At 47.6% G+C, this 17818-nt stretch overlaps 1 protein-coding gene, 1 long non-coding RNA gene and 1 pseudogene across 4 annotated transcripts in view; all 3 read right to left on the bottom strand.

Annotated features, from left to right (window-relative positions):
- The window catches only part of Acly (ATP citrate lyase), a 40100-nt gene extending 32709 nt beyond the window's left edge, over positions 1-7391 (bottom strand). Inside the window, exons 1-3 of one of the 2 annotated variants that reach the window (XM_013357033.4) lie at positions 7225-7391; positions 2745-2926; positions 1320-1442 (exon numbers count right to left, since the gene is read on the bottom strand). In XM_013357033.4, coding sequence (XP_013212487.1) covers positions 1320-1442; positions 2745-2903 — 282 coding nt within the window. In that variant the 5' untranslated portion in view covers positions 2904-2926; positions 7225-7391. The remainder of the gene's footprint in view (positions 1-1319; positions 1443-2744; positions 2927-7224) is intronic. The other variant, XM_078042035.1, reaches the window with a different exon arrangement.
- A 2372-nt stretch (positions 7392-9763) lies between these two features.
- On the bottom strand, positions 9764-17630 carry LOC144376029 (mitochondrial import inner membrane translocase subunit Tim10 pseudogene; annotated as a pseudogene). Its single transcript, XR_013436028.1, has 2 exons — positions 10828-17630; positions 9764-10001 (listed from the first exon to the last, which is right to left on the bottom strand). The product of XR_013436028.1 is annotated as a mitochondrial import inner membrane translocase subunit Tim10 pseudogene (transcript).
- LOC144376030 (uncharacterized) overlaps positions 9764-17818 on the bottom strand; it is a 9192-nt gene continuing 1137 nt past the window's right edge. The window contains exon 2 of the long non-coding RNA XR_013436029.1: positions 9764-9997. This is a non-coding gene — a long non-coding RNA (uncharacterized LOC144376030). The remainder of the gene's footprint in view (positions 9998-17818) is intronic.

The raw sequence follows: 17818 nt of genomic DNA, 5'->3' as shown, positions 1-17818 counted from the left end.
TCTGCTTTGTATGCCTTGTAGGCACAGTGACACAGCCAGAGGACACGAGGCCCAGCAGGGAAGAGAAGAGGCAGAGCTTGATAGGGAAACTTCTCCACAGATTTTACTGAGGGCAACAGGCCTGCAGAGCTAATCAGTCTAAGTGAGTCCCTGGCGGCAGTCAAGGCGAGACAGTGTTCATCCCAGTATGTCCTGAACTCCCCACCCGGACTGTGCGTCATTGCTGAGTCAGGGACCAGACAGTGATCCATCAGAGGTAATGAGCCGCTCCTGCCGGGTGCGATGCTGCTGCCAGCTCAGATGTCCCCAATAGCCCCCTCCCAACAGCCAGCTGAGAAGGGAGCTTGACATGCTCCGTGAGGACACTGTTCAACCATAAGCCCCATCATCTTCTCCCCAGACACCTGGGAACTCAAAGATTAGATGTTTTTGTCACCAGGCCGTGTACAACTTCAAGGATCCCTCTTTATCCATGAGTGTCAGAAATTGAAGTTTAACATTAAGAGCTACTTTGAGGAAGCCCAATAAAGAAAGCATCTCCATTGCTACATTGCTTCCTATTTCCGCCCAAGGAAGAAAAGCTCATCCCTGGTCCACACTTACCCCAGATGATTATCAAGCCCTTCAGAATTGTGTGCAAAGCCAGGTGCAGCAGCATTCCCAGGCTAAGCCAAGCCTCAGTCCCATACCCTCCCTTAGTTGTCCAATCCCTTGAAGAGTAGGAAGAAACATACTTAGTACTAAGCACCCCTTCACCTTCTTAAACCATATTTCACTCTAGCTCTCTCTTCTACACTTGTTGAAATTAATCACTGAGCTGAGAGAAGAATTAAATTTGCTCTTTCAGCATTATTAACAGTCTCATAGAAGAGTTTTGGCCCAGTACATCTCTCTGCCTAAATGATTCTGCATCTCCCATTTCATCTTATCATCTATCCTTTTTGGAAAGCATGTCATCACAAGCAGTTACCATAACCCCTTTGAAACTGGAAAAAAAGCAGTTCCCAGAATGGGCCTCAAAAGTCTTATTTCGTGATCATTGTTAAAGAAACATACCAATTCCAACAGCTCTCCAATTCTATCTTTGCAGTACACCTTGTCTGAATCAGTAACAAAAGGAGTTTAGATTCCCCTATAGGGAAGTTAGAAACAAGCAGCAAGATCGTCCCTGCTGCCCACAGCAGGGCAGCGCCACAAACCCCCACCTCCCCTGGCTGCCTGGACTGGCTGTAGAGGTAAGCCATAGTGGCTGATCTGGATATGATCGTGTTGCTTCTATTACCACAGCACTTCCACCCTGACCCTACACCTGGACTCACCGTGGCCTCATGTCCCAGTCGTGGCTTTAGCCAAGACTTCACTCCATCCAGAGTGAGGTTAACCCCAACTAGGCCAAGCTTTCCACGTCGTTTGATCAGCTGGTCTGGCTTGACTACCAAGCTCTGGAAAGAGAGGAGTGGCATTCAGCATAGGAAGGAGAGGATAACATAAGAAGTTAACAGTTTTAGGGACCCAAAGCACAGGACAATCTGGGTGACTTCTAATTCATCACACTCCAAAAGTTTACTTTTTCGTCTATCAGGGTTAGCTTCCCTCACCTACCCCAGCCTAAACACACATTCTTTTCTCTCTCTCTCTCTCTCTCTCTCTCTCTCAAGTACTGGGGATTGAACCTAGGGGCACTTAACCAAGGAGCCACATGCCCAGCCCTTTTTGTATTTTATTTACAGACAGGGTCTCACTAAGCTGCTTAGGGCCTTACTAAGCTGCTGAAGCTGGCTTTAAACTCAAGATCCTCCTGCCTCAGCCTCCTGAGCCACTGGGATTACAGACATGCACTAACACACTGGGCTAATCTTTTTTGATGACCAGGAGTCTAGAACCATCCATACCTGGGATTGAGCCTAGCAGAGTATGTGCTCAGTAAATACCTGCTGAATGAGTGATTCCCTGCCCTCCCCATGGATATATGAGCTTCTTGATTCAACTGCAAACTCCTCAGAACATGGACTTGGCAGAGCCCTGGTGTGAGCCCTGGTTGAGGTAATAAACCCACCCCTGTCTACTATAAAGTCAAACAGGCAGCACCTAGCTCAGGTGCTAGGAAACTTGCTACCCCTGAGCTGCTTCACAGAGGAAGGAAACACCCACCATGGGTCCTAGTCTTGCTCTCTAGGGCCTGCCAAAGAAGTCTAAGAGCTTCCCAAAGACAGGATCCAAAGACAAGCTCGTATTCAAGACTGAACCCCAGGGTCCTGTAGGCTATTCTTCTCAAAGTACAAGGTCACACTTCCTAATTACCCTCACACATTACTAATATGCTCCACTTGGAGGAAAGAATAACATATGACTACTTCTTACCAAGCATCTACCAAATGCCAGGCAGCACACTAAATGCTTTCTGGATGCTGCTGCTAATCCTTATATCCCAGAGTGTTATCCCTATTTGACAGAGGGAGAACCTGAAATTCAGAGATGTGAAATGGACTGCCTCAGGACAAAATATAATAAATCTCACGAAGAGCTGGGATTTAAACACCAGTTTGTCTAGTTCCAAGCCCATGCCAGGGTACCTCAATATACAGGGCTCTGAGCAAAATAAAGACTCTGCTCAGCCCCCTACAGGGGCTGATGCAGGCAATCAACAATCTATGACCCCTATGGGACATCTCCCACAAATCAATCGCTTTCTCCTCCCAGACTGGGGGCCTGGAAGAAGAGTTCAGTGTGGAAACAGGGCTCACCTGGCTGAGCAGCCAGGGGTGGTCCTGCAGCAGGCGGGCCCAGTCTGTATCAGGGGTGACCCTGGCATACTTGAACCGGTTCTGGATGGCTGAGGTGGTGCAGATGTACTTGTAAAGGAGTTCCTTGCCTGTCTGCTCGGAAATTGCCTTGGCAGACATGGCTGCAGAGGGACCTGCTTTACCTGTTAGGGCGAGAAAAGCAGGTTAGTGGAGATAAGAAAGTAGAGGTACCCGTCTACTCCAGCAGAACAAACCCACTTTCAATTGTCAACCAATAAAACTAAACCTTGGCTTTTCTTAAGAAGGAGGAAAAGGGCTGCCCGAACAGGAGGGAGGGAGAGCTCAAATGGTGACTTCTCCAGCAGAGGACCTAAAAATGATGGGTGATGGAAAATGGTGAGGCAAAATGAAAATCCGCAATGCCCCTGCCCTCAACCTTGCTCTACTGCCTCTAGGCCAAACCAGCTCAGCCACAGCCACATTCATCCTGGAGCAAAGGGCATCTCAAGGGGAGGCCAGGAATAGCAGGGGTTTAATGCAAATCTAAGAGCTGGTCCCACCCAAGGTGGAAGGCAGTGCTGAAACTCACCCTCTGGGTATCTGGACTAAGGAGCACAGTTGGAATTGTGTGAGGCTGACCTAGCTCTCCCTACAGTTCTCATCTTCCCCCACCCCCAACTCACCCGTACACACCACCAGGCCCCCAGGCCAGCAAGTTTACTTAACTTCAAGTAGAATCATACTCCCAAGGCCCTGGTTGGGGAGGTGGGAATGGGAGCAGAAAGCCTAGGAAACTGAACTCCCACCCCACCCCTGAGTGCAGAGCACACACAGGGCGGGGAACTGTGACCTTCAGTACATCCCACCCACCCCACTGAGTCATCCAGTGGCTAATTTAGAGCAAAACCCACTAAGCAAAACAGAGGCCTCTCTGGGGACCACCCTGTACTAGTCACTTCCAACTGAGCCAGAGCAGGAAAAAGGCAGAAACCATCCATAGATCCTCAATGTGTAAAGACACTCATCTTAGGGGCTAAGGGTATAAATCAGTGGTAGAGCGCCTTGGACTCCGTCCCCAACACTGAAGGGAAGAAGGAAGGCGAGAAGGAGGGGAACAGGGAGGAACTCACCTTTCAGGAGCCTCAGTGTACACTGAGAGCATAACCTCATTTCTTAGATGAGGAATAAAAGCACAGATGGGTTAAGAGAATTTTCCCAAGAAGCCCAACTAATAAACCTAACTCAAACCCAAATGCTTCTATAGCTAGGTGCCCAGAAAAATCCAGTGGCCTAAGAGGAAAGAGCATTTCTCCAAAGACAAGACCTGTGTATTTGTTCCATGGCTTCAGAGGAGGGTCTGTGATAAAAATTCCGTGACTGCCCCCACCCCCAACATCCTACCAGACACACCCATTTTCCTTTGGATAACTCAAAGAGTCACTTGGGGCGAGAAGGAGATGGGAAAGGGAATCAATCAAATCATACACTCCAAGTGCTTGGCCAGATCAGGACAAGTCACTCCTGACTCCCACAACAGCCCAGAATGGAAGTAGTTGAATTAGCTAGGGGAGAAGAAAGTCAAGAACAAATAAAGGATGGTGGAGTTAAGGAGCTGGCAAGTTTACCCATCCAGGAAGGTTGGTCTCCCTTCCTAGGTCAGGGAAGACCAGAACTCCAGGGCAACCCCAAATGGCCACCAAGAGATCGGTGGGGCTTTAGATTCTAACCCTAACTTGGCTATCTCCCTCTGCTCTCAGCTAGCCTCCAGCTGAGCACAACACGAGTATTCAGTTTAGTGTCAGGCCCAAAGTCTGAAAGCTGGGAAGGAGCTCAGAGACCTTCCTGATTCTGATCTTGCCCCTGCAATGGCTTGTGATTCCTTCTCAGTGAGGTTCTGAAGGAGACACCCCAACCAGTCCCACTATACCATGTTTTCCACCCCCAGCCACTTCAGCTCCATTTCCCAACCTTCTTGACTCAGACCAGAAAAACTGGTCCTGAAATCAAATGGGTACACCCCCTTCCTCTCCCAAACAGAGTGTAATCCAAGGCAAATCAAGCAGAAAGAGTAGTGGGCAGCAGGAGACCACCTTCAGCAGTGCAGACACCTGCAGGAGTGATCACAAACTCCAAAGAAAGCCCCAGCCAAGCCTCTCCAGAAGAGTGAAGTACAACAGCCACTAAGTCTGGCACTCCCAGAGCAGACACAAAAACCAACTGTGGAAAAGACAAGGGAAAGAAAAGCAACCCTTGGCAGCTGGGGATGGGGTGGGGGGAGGATCGCAATTTTCTAGATGCCCAGATCAAATCTCAGATTCAAGAGCCCACCTCCACATGGTCTTTGGAAAGTGGGAGAGACACAGTAGGAGGATATAAGATAGAAAAGATTTGCCAGTTGACCAAAACAAGATTTGCAGCAAGAGCACTCTGGCTCAGATGGGAAGACTGAGACAAAGAATTTATAGAATAACAGGAAGGAGTCTGGTCTCTGCATATTCACTAATGTTGGGTGAGGGGCAACTGGCTCACAAACCCAGAGAGGGGACTTGGAGAGAAATCAAACCATTATTTGCTCAGTGGTGTTACTACCACTGAACTATACATCCTTATCCCTTTTTTTGAGACGGGGTCTTGCTAAATTGCTCAGACTGGCCTTCAACTTGTAGTCCTGCCTGCCTTAGCCTACCCTGTCCCTGGGATTAAAGGCATGCACCACCGCACCCAGCTGGGCAGTGGCTCTTAAGCTTTGAGGTCTCATGCTCTTTGATAATCTGAAGAAAGTCCAAAAAAGGATGCACAAACCCAACTATGCATATTATTTTAAGGTGCTCACCTGTGACTATGGTTTGATGGCCTCCAGACCAACCACCAGTTAAGAACTTTTGCTCCTAGTGACAATGGGACAAAGTGTATACCAATCTTTGTATGGGGAACTCCCCCAAAAAAATCTAAGGCCGCTTCTCCCAGTAGCTGAATGTGCTGTCAAACTTGGGACAGATGGTTTCAGGGCAGACCTCATACCCCAGGAACTATCCTAGTAACAGGTAAATGTATAAACTATTTGGGAGAAAACAAACAAACAAACTGAAAACTCACACATATATATTCTAAGAGAGGGACCTTATAAGCTGAATGGGGTATTTTCTGCAGACACAGTGACTCTCAGCAGCTATGAGCAGAGGCTACCCGCAGCGAAGGCTGAATGAAAGGAGCCTGTTCCCCAGGAAGGTATCTCTGGGACACTGCCAGCAGAGAAAAAAAAAAATCATTGGGGATGCTACACAGGATCTCTCTCTGGGAAAGGCATAAAGTTTTTGTTTGTTTGCTTGTTTGTTTTTGAGAGAACATGCAATTTCTGGAGTGAAGGAAAGGGGCAGAATTCTTTTTGAGTATTCCCTGTTGCAGCAAGCATCAAATGGGGATGGAGACCAATTTCACCACCCATCAAGATGTTCAAGAAGCTAAGAGGTGAAAATTACCCCTCTGGGCAGCTGGAATTTACCAGCTCTTCCTCATCCAACATTTCAGAAATCCTAGGAGCTGAGCAGTGTGAGACACAGCAAAATTAAAAGAGTAGAGATAAGAAGTGAAATGAATTGGCAGACCAAACTGTATTATGCACTCCTCCTTTCCACCCCTTCCAAAATCCTCTTCTCAGGCAGACCCCTATCGACCCCCTAATGGCAGAACTCCTTGGTTCTGCCAAGGCTGGAGATGTCAGCAGGCGCTGGGGCTGGCCCTCTGCCAGGCTGGACAGGAGGGAGGCGGCAGCATCCTCCGCCCGCCACCCCGAAGACCTTGCCTCTAGTCCAGACTCCGGGACAGATCAGGGGTGGGGAGAAGCAATGACACCCCCACCCCCGCCATCTGTCATTTAGGGGCTGGGCCCGACTGCAGCTCTTCCAGCACTTCCTCGCGGCGCGGCAAGGCCTCGGGCGCCCTGGATCACCCCGGCCCGCGTGGCCCGGCCCGCTCCCTCCACTTCGGCGTGGAGCGTAATCAATTCTCCACAGAACTGAGAGAACAGGCCTGAGTCTGGCTTGCGAGGGGTCTGAGCGGGGCGAGTCGCCACCGCTTTTTCTACTTCCCGCTCCGGCATCCGGTGAGGGACATGGATGGGAGGCAAAAGTTGGCCCGAAAAAGCCGGAGGAGGCTCCACAGCTGCCGCCGGGTGGAGCAGAGGGGCGCCAGGACGCGGCAAAGGCGTGGAGGGAAGGGAAAAAAAGCTAGGTCGGCGGCAAGCCCTGTGCAAACTCCCAGGAACTGGAATCGAGGGGGGAGGGCCGACACGAGGTCACTAGCCGGGGTCCCGAACGAAGGCTAACCTAAAGCTAAGCCCCCCAAAACTTCCAAGCAGGTGCAGGAAGGGCACGTGAGCACCAAGCCAGTGTCGGGGGAGGCGGTTCCGGGTTGGGGGAGGGAAGCAGGAAGCTCCCGGGGGAGTGGTGGTCTCATCCGCAAAAACCGCCGCTGCACTCACCTCCCCGCGAAAGTCCGAGCGCGGCGCTCCCTCCACAGGCCCAGGCTCACCCCACTACCCCGAGCGCTCCAGCCGCCGGTAGCCTCCCGGGATCCGGCTTTTGTCCCGGCCCAGGCGGGCTTCTCCCCGCCCCCATCGGCTCACGGCGGGAACGGCCCCACGATTGGCCACACGCGTTCCCTAGCCTGAGCGCCAGGGCTCCTCCCAATTCGCTGCCGTGGTGGCCCCGCCCCTGGGGCAGGATCCAGAGGCTTCTGGGACTTGTAGTCCTACAAACTTCTCCGCCCTAGGCGGCCGCCGGGCACCGCCTCCCAGGAGCTGGCGGGACCGGGGCGGAGACCGAGGCGGGGCCTCGGGTGGGGAGATGGGCCGGACTACGAGCAGAGCAGAACGTTCGCGGCTGGGGGCCGTGGCCTGATCGTTTCAGGGGATGGGCCGACAGCCGCTGGGGTCGGGTAGTTGAGGGCGGGAGTTGTTGGCTCAAATAGCCGTAGCCCTTCTTTCGGGAGGTGGAGTCCCCTCTCTGCGAGAAAGTGTCGTCCTCATCCCAGCCGCCTATAATGGACCACACCGAACCCAGGGTCTTACAAGCAGCCACGGCAGGCTGCGTTCCCCTCGCACGTGGCGCCTCGCTCCAGCTTGGATCCACTTCATTGAGCGGGTGGGGGGGGGGGGCGAGGCATGGAGCCAGGCTAACAGATCCGACCGCCCTAGGTGTGAACAAGTAGGTCTCAATGTGAAAGTGAAAGGTGAAAGTGACGGAAGTCACAAAGCCTTCCGTCGCTTTCACCAGCTCTCTTAGCGCGGATCTGGGCCGAGCTGAGGATTTAACGGGAGATTCTGACACAGGGCTGGGGCCATCTCTGCCTGACTCTGGTTCCCACCCAACCCCACACTTAAACACTGGAAGTAATAAACTACCATCTCCCTTCTCCGTTACCTGTGAGAGAGACAGACCATGTTTTCTGAAGCAGAAACTGGAACACCCAGTCTGACCGGTGCTGGGGAACTTGCAGGGCAGAAAATCTGAAATTAGACAGTCCTGGAAATCAGGACATATTCGCTGCTCCAAAATTCTGGAGCTTCTTTTCCTGCACCTGTAGGTGTTCAGGGCTGCTCACTGACTCTAACAACTGTCTATCTCCAGGAAGAAAGCCAAAATCATCCCCTGACCAGCTCAGGTGATGAGGTCAGCCCAGTCAGTGTGCATGCCCCTGCCAAGCACTCCAGGTCTTATGCACTCTGCAACAATGTTGCCACACTCTTATTGACAAATCTTCCCTAAGTCCCCCTTCTCCCCAATTCCTTTGAATTTAGGAGTGGAGTGGCTGAACTTAGTACCTATGCCTGATAATGTCACTTATTGATTCCTTCTCTGGCATTCCTCCTCACTTGCTCTACTCTCTTGCTCCTAAAATGGGGGAGAGGTCCTGAGGGGTCTTCTAGCTCTACCAGGATTGAGCTCCACCCCTACAAAGAACCTCCCCAAACAGTGCAAACAGTGTTTTGTTTTTGATAGTGTTGGGGACTGAACTCAGGGTCTTATGCCTGCTAGGCAAGTGCTCTACCACTGAACTATATCTTCAGATCCAAATAGGGTAAATCTCTATCAAGGACCACCTCTCCTTTCGTGAGTGTGTGTGTTTGTGTATCCTATGAAGGTAGTCCAGTTCTAGCCTTGGGGAACAGCAACTGGTCTTTGTGGACAAAACTAGAAGATAGCAGTTAGGAGTAATCATCTGTGATTCAATTATCCCTCTGGTTGGAAGGATACACTGTTGAGGGCTTGTGCTGTATGCCTGTAAGCCCAGCTAGGAGGATGGCGAGTTTGAGGCCAGCCTGGGCAACCTAGCAAGACCTTGTCTCAAAAACTGAAAAGGCCTGGGGATGTGGCTCAGTGGTAGAGCACCCCTGGTACCATCAAAACAGACATCCAGGTGCAAAATAAACTATAACACTATAATGAACTCTTTGTATGTCGATTAGGAAATGTCAACAAAAAAAAAAATGTTAAGTGCACTTGCCCTTACTCCAACAATTCCATTTCTAACAATCTATTCTTCAGTTATGTTTGCATATGTTCCTGAAGACAGGGATATCTGTGTTGTCTATACTGGTGTATCTCTATCACTTTGAATACAGCCCAGCATGTAGTAAGTGCTCAATAAATATTTACTTATTGAATAAGGCCTTTATCTTGGTGTTGCCAGGCCGAAGCTTGACTAGTCCTGGGCAGGGGCAATAAAAAAGTAACTGTTTAGAGAATAAGGATGTAGAGTTGCTGGCCTGAGGGACCATGAGCCAGCCACTGAGGTTTTCCAGTTCTCTCAGTGGTCCCACTCCAGGCCTCTACTCTTAACTCCTACCCACTCAGGGAAGATTTTCATTGCCCTATAAGTCCCAGAGAGGTTCCTCTGGCCTATTGCAGGGTACCCAGCACCTCACCAGAGAATTCTTGCCTGCTCGGAGGGATAAGCCTCCTGTGAAATTAAAGTCTAGAATAATTAGTGAAGAACAAAAGACAAAGAGTCAGAAAGGATAGTTTTAAAGATGGAGCCCTGATAGGTCCAGACTACACAGGAGCTGGAGCAAGACAACTAGAAAATGGCTCCTGTGGTTTATTTAAGGAGGGACACCAAAGGCAGGGATAAGGTTACAGGGGTGGGGTCTTGCTTCATGATGTCATGCAGTCAGCAGGTTGATTGGCATCTTGGCAGGTCACACCCATCTCAGAGAGGCTGTGCGGCTACAGCAGGTCACCCCATCTCTGGTGCTGTCTGACCAGACAGAGCAGAATAGGGCTCACAATGTGTCTGGGCTGTCTTACACAGAGCAAATGTCCACTGAAGTTCTCAGACACCAGATAATCCTATTCCCTAAACTGTAATGCCCACCGTAGTCCACACACAGCCCACGGGCGGCTCTCAACACCGACCTGGATTAATCAAGCTGGGTCCCATCTCCTTATTATCCTATATGTAACTTAAAAGCTGTAAATGTTTTCCTTTTCCCATCTGAACTACTCCCTCCTCTTCTGGACTGAACTGGAGGACAGGTCTTGCTTGCTGCATGTAGAGAGTTATAGGCATCATCTCCACCCCTGCGGCTTGGGGCATTGCATCCCAGTTCCAGAAGCCTTAGACTGATTAGTGACTCCCTTCTAGATTTTAATCCATTGTAGCTACTATTTATTGAGAAGCTACTGTGTGAAAAGCATGGGTGGTAGCACTCCATCCTCTTAGCAACTGTTTGAGCTAAGTGTTGTTATCATGGCCCTCCTTATGATCCCCTGACTCCATGTCCCTATCCCTGACCCCTACCACCTACTACAGGTGAGAAGGACAGAAAGAAGATCCTATTCAGTAGGTCTCCCCCATTGGACTGTGTGTAACTCAAGGCCCAGGAGTGCACCTGGCTCATTTTAGTATCCCCAGTTCCTAGCATGGAGCTAGGCACATATTAGGCACTCACTGTATGCAAGACTGAATAAATGCTGGAATCAACATGTAAATGAAAAAAAGAAAGTGCAGGGAGACAGAAGAGAGGAGGAAGGAGATGCAGCCCGGAGGAGGGTCTTCTGAGTGTGTCCAGTTCTAAACCCACCTCTGTCCTTAGGTCAGCTGGAGTCAGGAGCTTCCACCGAGGCATATCGTGATCTACCCTGTGAAGAACCAAGGACGCATGCACTCCCTCACTTTGGCCCTGTACTGTTCAGCCTCTTATTTGTGTCCCAAAGAGGCTTCCCCTGGAGGGGCAAACAGAGCCCTTCCCTCTAGTATGACAGTGGCTGCCCACCCTCTCAGAAGTCGGAAGGATGGTCAGCCCAGCTCCCTGGTCATCCCTCAGTGCTCAGGGAATAAAGATTCTCCAGGTCTACCACCAGCTCTGGGACGGCCCCACCCTGTCCCCCACTCCACTCTCAGGCTCTCTCAAATCCACCACAGGCTCCTTCCTATCAGATATATTCTTGTGAAATTCCCTGCTCTTTCAGGAAAAGCCTATGCAGCTCCTCCCATACACCCAGTTCATTTACCCTTGACTTTTACATAAGACACATTTAACCTTATCTCTGAATGAGTTTATTATTTTTGCTTCTTGTCACTTTTTGCCATACTCAGTATTTGGAAACTCTCTCAGGAGCAGCAGGAGCTGAGGTCACAGTGCCAGGCCCCCCCGTCAGGGCCAGTCTCTATCCCACCAATCTTAAGAGCTTAGGGCTGTCTCTCACCCTAGGATATTGGGAGGCCTCATCCTAAGCATGGGGTTCATTCACCTCTCTACCCCATAACTCAGGCACTCTCTCAAGGATGTTCAGTGCCAAGTGCTGCTCATTCAGGGCACCCTGGTCACAGATTCACAGAACATTAGAACCAAAAGAGACTTCAGAAATCCAACCCTCTTTTTTATAAAGGAAACAAGGAAAATTGAGGCCCCAAGAAGTGACCTTACAGCAGATGGGATGGCAGATTTATACAATCCCTTTGAAAACCATTTGGTGTTACCTAGTAAAACTGAAGAGTCAATAGGAGCCTGCAGTTTCACTCCCAGGTCTGTACCTTGGAGAATCTCATGTAACAGGTGCCAGGAAACATATGGGAGACTGTCATAACAGCATTGTTTGATATGACCCCCAACTGGAAGAAGCCCAGAGAACCTTCAATAGCTGGGAGAATGAATAGGTGGTAGCAGGTTAAAATGAATGAACTGCTGGATATGGTGATGCACACTTGTAATCCCAATGACTCAGGGAGTTGAAGCAGGAGAATCACAAGTTGAAGGCCAGCCTGGGCAACTTAGAGAGAACTTATCCCAAAAGTAAATAAATAAACAAAAAGATAAATATTTAAGGTTATTTTCAATTCTCAGAATAAAAGGCTAATTTATCTAACATATAAAGAGCTCCAACAAATCACTAAAAAATCACTTAAACCGGGTACAATGGCACATGCCTGTAATCCCAGAAATTTGGGAGGCTGAAGCAGGAGGATCACTAGTTCAAGGCCAGCCTCAGCAACTTAGCAAGACTCTCAACAACTTAGCTAGGTCCTGTTTCAAAAATTTTAATAAAAGGACTGAACCCAGTGGTAAAGTAACCCTGGGTTCAATCCCCAATACCAAAAAATATAAATAAATAAATGAAAATAATGAACTGCAGGTATATGTATTACATGAATGAGTCTCAAAAGTATAATATAGGGGCTGGGGATATAGCTCAGTTGGTAGAGTGCTTGCTTTTCATGCACAAGGCCTGGAGTTCAATCCCCAGCACACCACACACACGCACAAACACACAAAAGCATAATGTTGAGCAAAAGACAGTGAAAGACAAAATATAGTAGAGAGTCAAAAGAAGTAAAACTAGATTGTATTATTTGGAATGAAAAAGTACAAAGACAATAAAAGAAATGAGGATCACAAAAGACCAGACCAATACATATTTACTGAATATTATCACTGTGCAGGCATTTCTCTACAACAGGTAACCTTAAAAGTCTCTAATAAGACAAATAACTCAGATAAGAATGACCAAGTAGGGCTCGGGATGTGGCTCAAGTGATAGCGTGCTCTCCTGGCATGTGTGAGGCACTGGGTTCCATCCTCAGCACCACATAAAATAAAATATTGTGTCCACCTAAAAAAAAAAAAAAAAAAAAAAAAAAAAAAAGGATGACTAAGAAGCCTGGCATATCTATAATCCCAGCAGCTTGGGAGGCTGAGGCAGGAGGATCATGAGTTTGAGGCCAGCCTCAGCAACTTAGAGGCCCTAATCAACTCAGCGAGATTGTATCTCTTAAATAAAATATTTTAAAAAGTGCTGGGGATGTGGTTCAGTGGTTAAAAGCCATGGGCTCAATCCTCTGTACAAAAAAAAAAAAAAAAAAAAAATTAACCAAAAGATTTGAACAGTTACTTGACCAAAGAAGATATATGGAGGATGCCTATCTGCACATGAAAAGATATTCAACATAATCACCCATTAGAAAAATACAAATGAGGGCTGGGGATGTGGCTCAAGCAGTAGCGCGCTCGCCTGGCATGCGTGCAGCCCGGGTTCGATCCTCAGCACCACATACCAACAAAGATGTTGTGTCCGCCAATAACTAAAAAATAAAATATTAAAATTCTCTCTCTCTCTCTCTCTCTCTCTTACTCTCTCTTAAAAAAGAAAAGAAAAGAAAAGAAAAATACAAATGAGGGGCTGGGGTTGTGGCTCAGTGGTAGAGCACTCACCTAACACATGCAAGGCCCTGGGTTTGATCCTCAGCACCACATAAAAATAAATGAAATAAAGGTATTGTGTCCATCTACAACTAAAAAAAAAAATATATCCTCAAAAAAATACATTTAAAAAAAAAAAAGAAAAATACAAATGAAAACCCAAAGGTGCTCCCCCTTGTGCAACTTATATTTTATCAAGGGAAACAAGCCAAAAAAAAAAAATCATAAAACAAATAAAGAAGTTATATAGTGTATCAGAAAATGGCACTATGGGGGCTGGGGATGTGGCTCAAGCGGTAGCGCGCTCGCCTAGCATGTGTGCGGCCCGGGTTCGATCCTCAGCACCACATACCAACAAAGATGTTGTGTCCGCCGAGAACTAAGAAAAAATAAATAAATGTTAAAATTCTCTCTCTCTCTCTCTGCCTCCCCCTCTCTCTTTAAAGAAAAAAAGAAAATGGCACTATGAAAAGAGGGCAGGGAAAGAACAGAATAGAAGAAGGAAATCAGGAATTTTCTAATCAGAGGTTGGGGTAGAAGTCTGCAGGATTAATTAGGGCAGTCAGAGTACCTATTCCCTCAGAGGAGAGATTTGAGTCTACACTTGAGGGAGGCGGAGAGGAGAGAGCAGGTGAGTGGCTGTGGGGAGCATTCCAGATGGCAGAACCTGCTAGAACAAAGGCCCTAAGGAAGTGGCAGTTTCCTGTTTAGGGAGCAGTTATGAGGCCAGGTAGCTGGAACACAGCGATAAGGGCCAGAAGAACCTTCATTCCTGGTGAAATAGGAAATCACTGCAGGGCCTCAGACAGAGGACAGGCACCATCTGACCTGCATTTTAAAAGGAATCTTCTGTTGAGAAGGTCAGGGAGGCAAGACCAGACCAAGGGGCCAGTAGTCCATGAGACAGGAAATGGGGGCTCAGATCCTGGGAGTGACTGTGAAGGTGTGAAGGTGGCAGTGAGCTGGGGAGGGGGCAGACAGCCTCCTGTTTCTTGAATTACCTGCCTGATGATCACATGGGTGTTCATTGTATGACGATTAAACTGCACATGTATATTTCACACGTATTTCTGTACCCATGTTCTATTTCACAATAAAAGAAGGAAAGAAGTAATTTGAGAAGCTGAATAGTAAAGGGTTGGACAGGCTGGAATCCAGTTTCTGCCAAAGCAATCCAAGCTTACTTATATCCGGTTGCTGTGTCTGGGGCAAATCCTATCACCTCTCAGCCTCAGTGTTTATCTGTGAAACCAGGAAAATACCGCCTGAGTCCTTCACTCACCAGAGTATGGTGAAGATCACAAAGTGCTTTGTAAAGTGCCAAAAAGCACACATTATTCATTTGCTTTGCTTTGCTTTGCTTTTTAGACAGGGTCTCACAAAATTACTGAGGCTGGCCTCAAATTCTCCATCCTCTCAGGTCAGCCTCCTGAGTAGCTGGGATTACAGGTGAGTGTCACCACACTCAGCTAAAGAGCACACATTATTATTGCTATCTTATTGTGCTTTCTTTTTAAATAGCTACATTGAGGTGTAATTAACATTATATGTTACACATGTCAAGTGTCTTGTTTGATGAGTTTCAACACATGTAAATACCCATTAAACCATTACTACAGTCAAGATACATATCCTTCACCCTCAAAAGTTTCCTTGTTACTCCTTTATGATTTACTGCTGCTGTCTTCCCTACTGCCATATTCCCAGGAAGCCACAGTATTGCATTCAGGCCATATAATTTGCATTTTGTAAAATTTTGTATCATTGGAATCACACAGTCTTTTGTTTGTTTGTTAGTTACTGGGGATTGAACCCAGGGGCAGTTTATGATTGAGCCACACCCCCAGCCCTTTTTATTTGTTTATTTATTTTCAGAGACAGAGCCTCACTAAATTGTTGAAGCTGGCCTTGAACTTGTGATGTTCCCACCTCAGCCTCCCCAGTTGCTGGGATTACAGGTGCACCTGGCTCAGTCTTTTTTTTTAATCTAGATTCTTTCACTTAGCATAATTATTTTGTGGCTCATCTATATTACATGTGCATCAATAGATCATTCCTTTTTATTGCTGGGTAGTATTCCATTATATGGATAAACTATAATTTGTTTTCCCATTCACCTGTTGATGGATATGTTTCCAGTTTGAGGCTATTACAAATAAAGCTACATTGAATGTTCAAGTCTTTAATTTCTTTTAGGTAACTTCCTAGAAGTGGAATGCGTGGGTTATATGTAAGTACACGTTTTAACTTTTTATGGAGCTATCAAAGTATTTCCCAAAGTGATTATACCATTTTACATTTCCACCGCATTACGTGAGAGTTCCAGTTACTTCACAGCTTTGCCAACACCTCCTGAGGTCCATCTTTTTAATTTTTTAGAGATCAATAAACACACAGAGTCACATTCCAGTGTGACAAATATCCCCTCTTCAACCAGGAGAGAGTTGTACCATATCTGGGCTCCAGGAGAGTCTTCAGAGATCCTACTCTGGGTGACTTCACAAATGACATTTTTATTAGATAAATGAGAAGGGGCCAGTTGTACCCTGGTTCTAGATTGGGACTTGGGGTGGGCCCAGAGCTCTGCTGCCCCCTCTTCATTAGCCCTTCATCCCATATAGAAAACTCTTGTCAACTTTTTTTGCCAGTCTACTCATGGATGTCCAGGTATTTGGAGACATCTAGTCTTCAAAGTCTAGACACATGAACTTGATCGTAGATGGATCTATTTCCTTATAGTGGGGAGGCATACACTCCTGGTGGCAGACACTGGTCATTCTGTTGTACTTCTTGGACATCTTCTCCACCTCCAGCTATGCCACCAGCTCTTGGACCCTGAGGGGATCCATCTCATCCCAGTATGGTGGTGAGGATCTCCTTCTGGCCTTCTAATCCACACACCATGGTAGGTCACAATTCCTATATTGTCCACAACTTTGGGCAAATCTAATCTTTTATATTTTAATCATTCTAGTGGGCATTCTCCATATCTTCTTAAGTCAAGTAACTGTTCTAAACCCTGGGTCATTTTGAAGCCAGATTTAAAGTTAGGTAGTTAGTGTAGTTAGGTAAACCGGGTCTAATACCGAGTGAAATCTAAAATGGAGGCCATGCTGGGAATGACTCAGGGAAAACACAGGACAACTCATGGAATGCTAATGAAGTTCCGAAAAGGCCCTAGGCCAAAGTCCACCTGGAAGTATTAATGAACAGCCCCCAACAGATTTGAAGACAGCCCATCCCAAAGAAATGTTAATGAGCCCATCACAAAGAAGTGATAATGAAGTCCTTCCTGCTCAGGCTACTTCTTTGGCCCACCTGTGTCCCACCCCTCGGGCCTTCCAACCTACATTGCATGACCGAAAGAACTATAAAAAGGGGAAACAACCACACTTCCACGGATTCCACCTTTTGGGTCCCCTTCTTCCTCCGGGAGAAGTCTTTTCTTCTGTCCTTTAATAAATTTCTAATCTCTACTCTGGCCTTGCCTCGGCGAGCTTCTTTGGTGTTATTCTTCAACATCGGGGAGCAAGAACTCGTCACCGGTCAACACAGTCCCAGCCCCTGTTTGTTTTTTCAGTGCTAAGAATTGAACCCTGGGCCTCCTTCAAGCTAGGCAAGAGTTCTACTACTGAGCTAAATCCCTAGCCCTTGTGTGACAGCTTTCGATTTTACACTTAATAATGTCTTGTGAAGAGCAGAGGATTTTAACTTGAAGTCAAAATTATTTTTCTTTTTTCTGGCATTTTTTTCTTACCGTGCCTTTTTTTTTTTTTTTGAGACAGGGTTTTATTAGGTTGCTGAAGCTGGCCTTGAATTTAGGATCCTTCTGCCTCAGCCTCCTGAGTAGCTGGGATTACAGGTGTAAACCACCGGGCCCAATTCTGAGTCCACTTTTTTGGGTGGTGGTGAGGGATGGGTAGGGAACTCAGGGTAGACCTGAGTCAAGGTCCACTACAAACAGGTGCTTAATAAATAGGTTAAACTGAATGTTGAACCCAAGGTTATTTTCCATCCTAGTCTCATGCAAATCCTCACATCACCGAGGGTTCTACTATTTTCATGTTCTTTTCGCAGGTAGAACACGCAAGGCGTTCAAGTACCTCGCTCAGGGTCACGCGAGGCTGCCCAAGCACTGGGCCTCCAAGTCCAAAACGCTCCCTGACGACGGTACGGGGGCAGATATGCCTTACCCTTACTTGGAACTGTGCCTCCAACTCTATTTTTCTCCTGACTGCCTTGCACAGGAGGCTTTCCACGTGGTAAGTCGGGAGAGGACCAACTCACCGCGCGACAACGATCACCCTAGAGCCCCGCCAGGCTCCAGCCGCTGTCCACGCGCTCAGCAGCTGCAGACCCTGTGCACCACCCAGGC

The sequence above is a fragment of the Ictidomys tridecemlineatus genome, chromosome 3 (genome assembly GCF_052094955.1).
Source record: "Ictidomys tridecemlineatus isolate mIctTri1 chromosome 3, mIctTri1.hap1, whole genome shotgun sequence".
Taxonomy (NCBI): Eukaryota; Metazoa; Chordata; class Mammalia; order Rodentia; family Sciuridae; genus Ictidomys; species Ictidomys tridecemlineatus.
The sequence above is the reverse complement of the archived record's forward strand: the minus strand, read 5'-3'. Positions and strand labels throughout refer to the sequence as shown.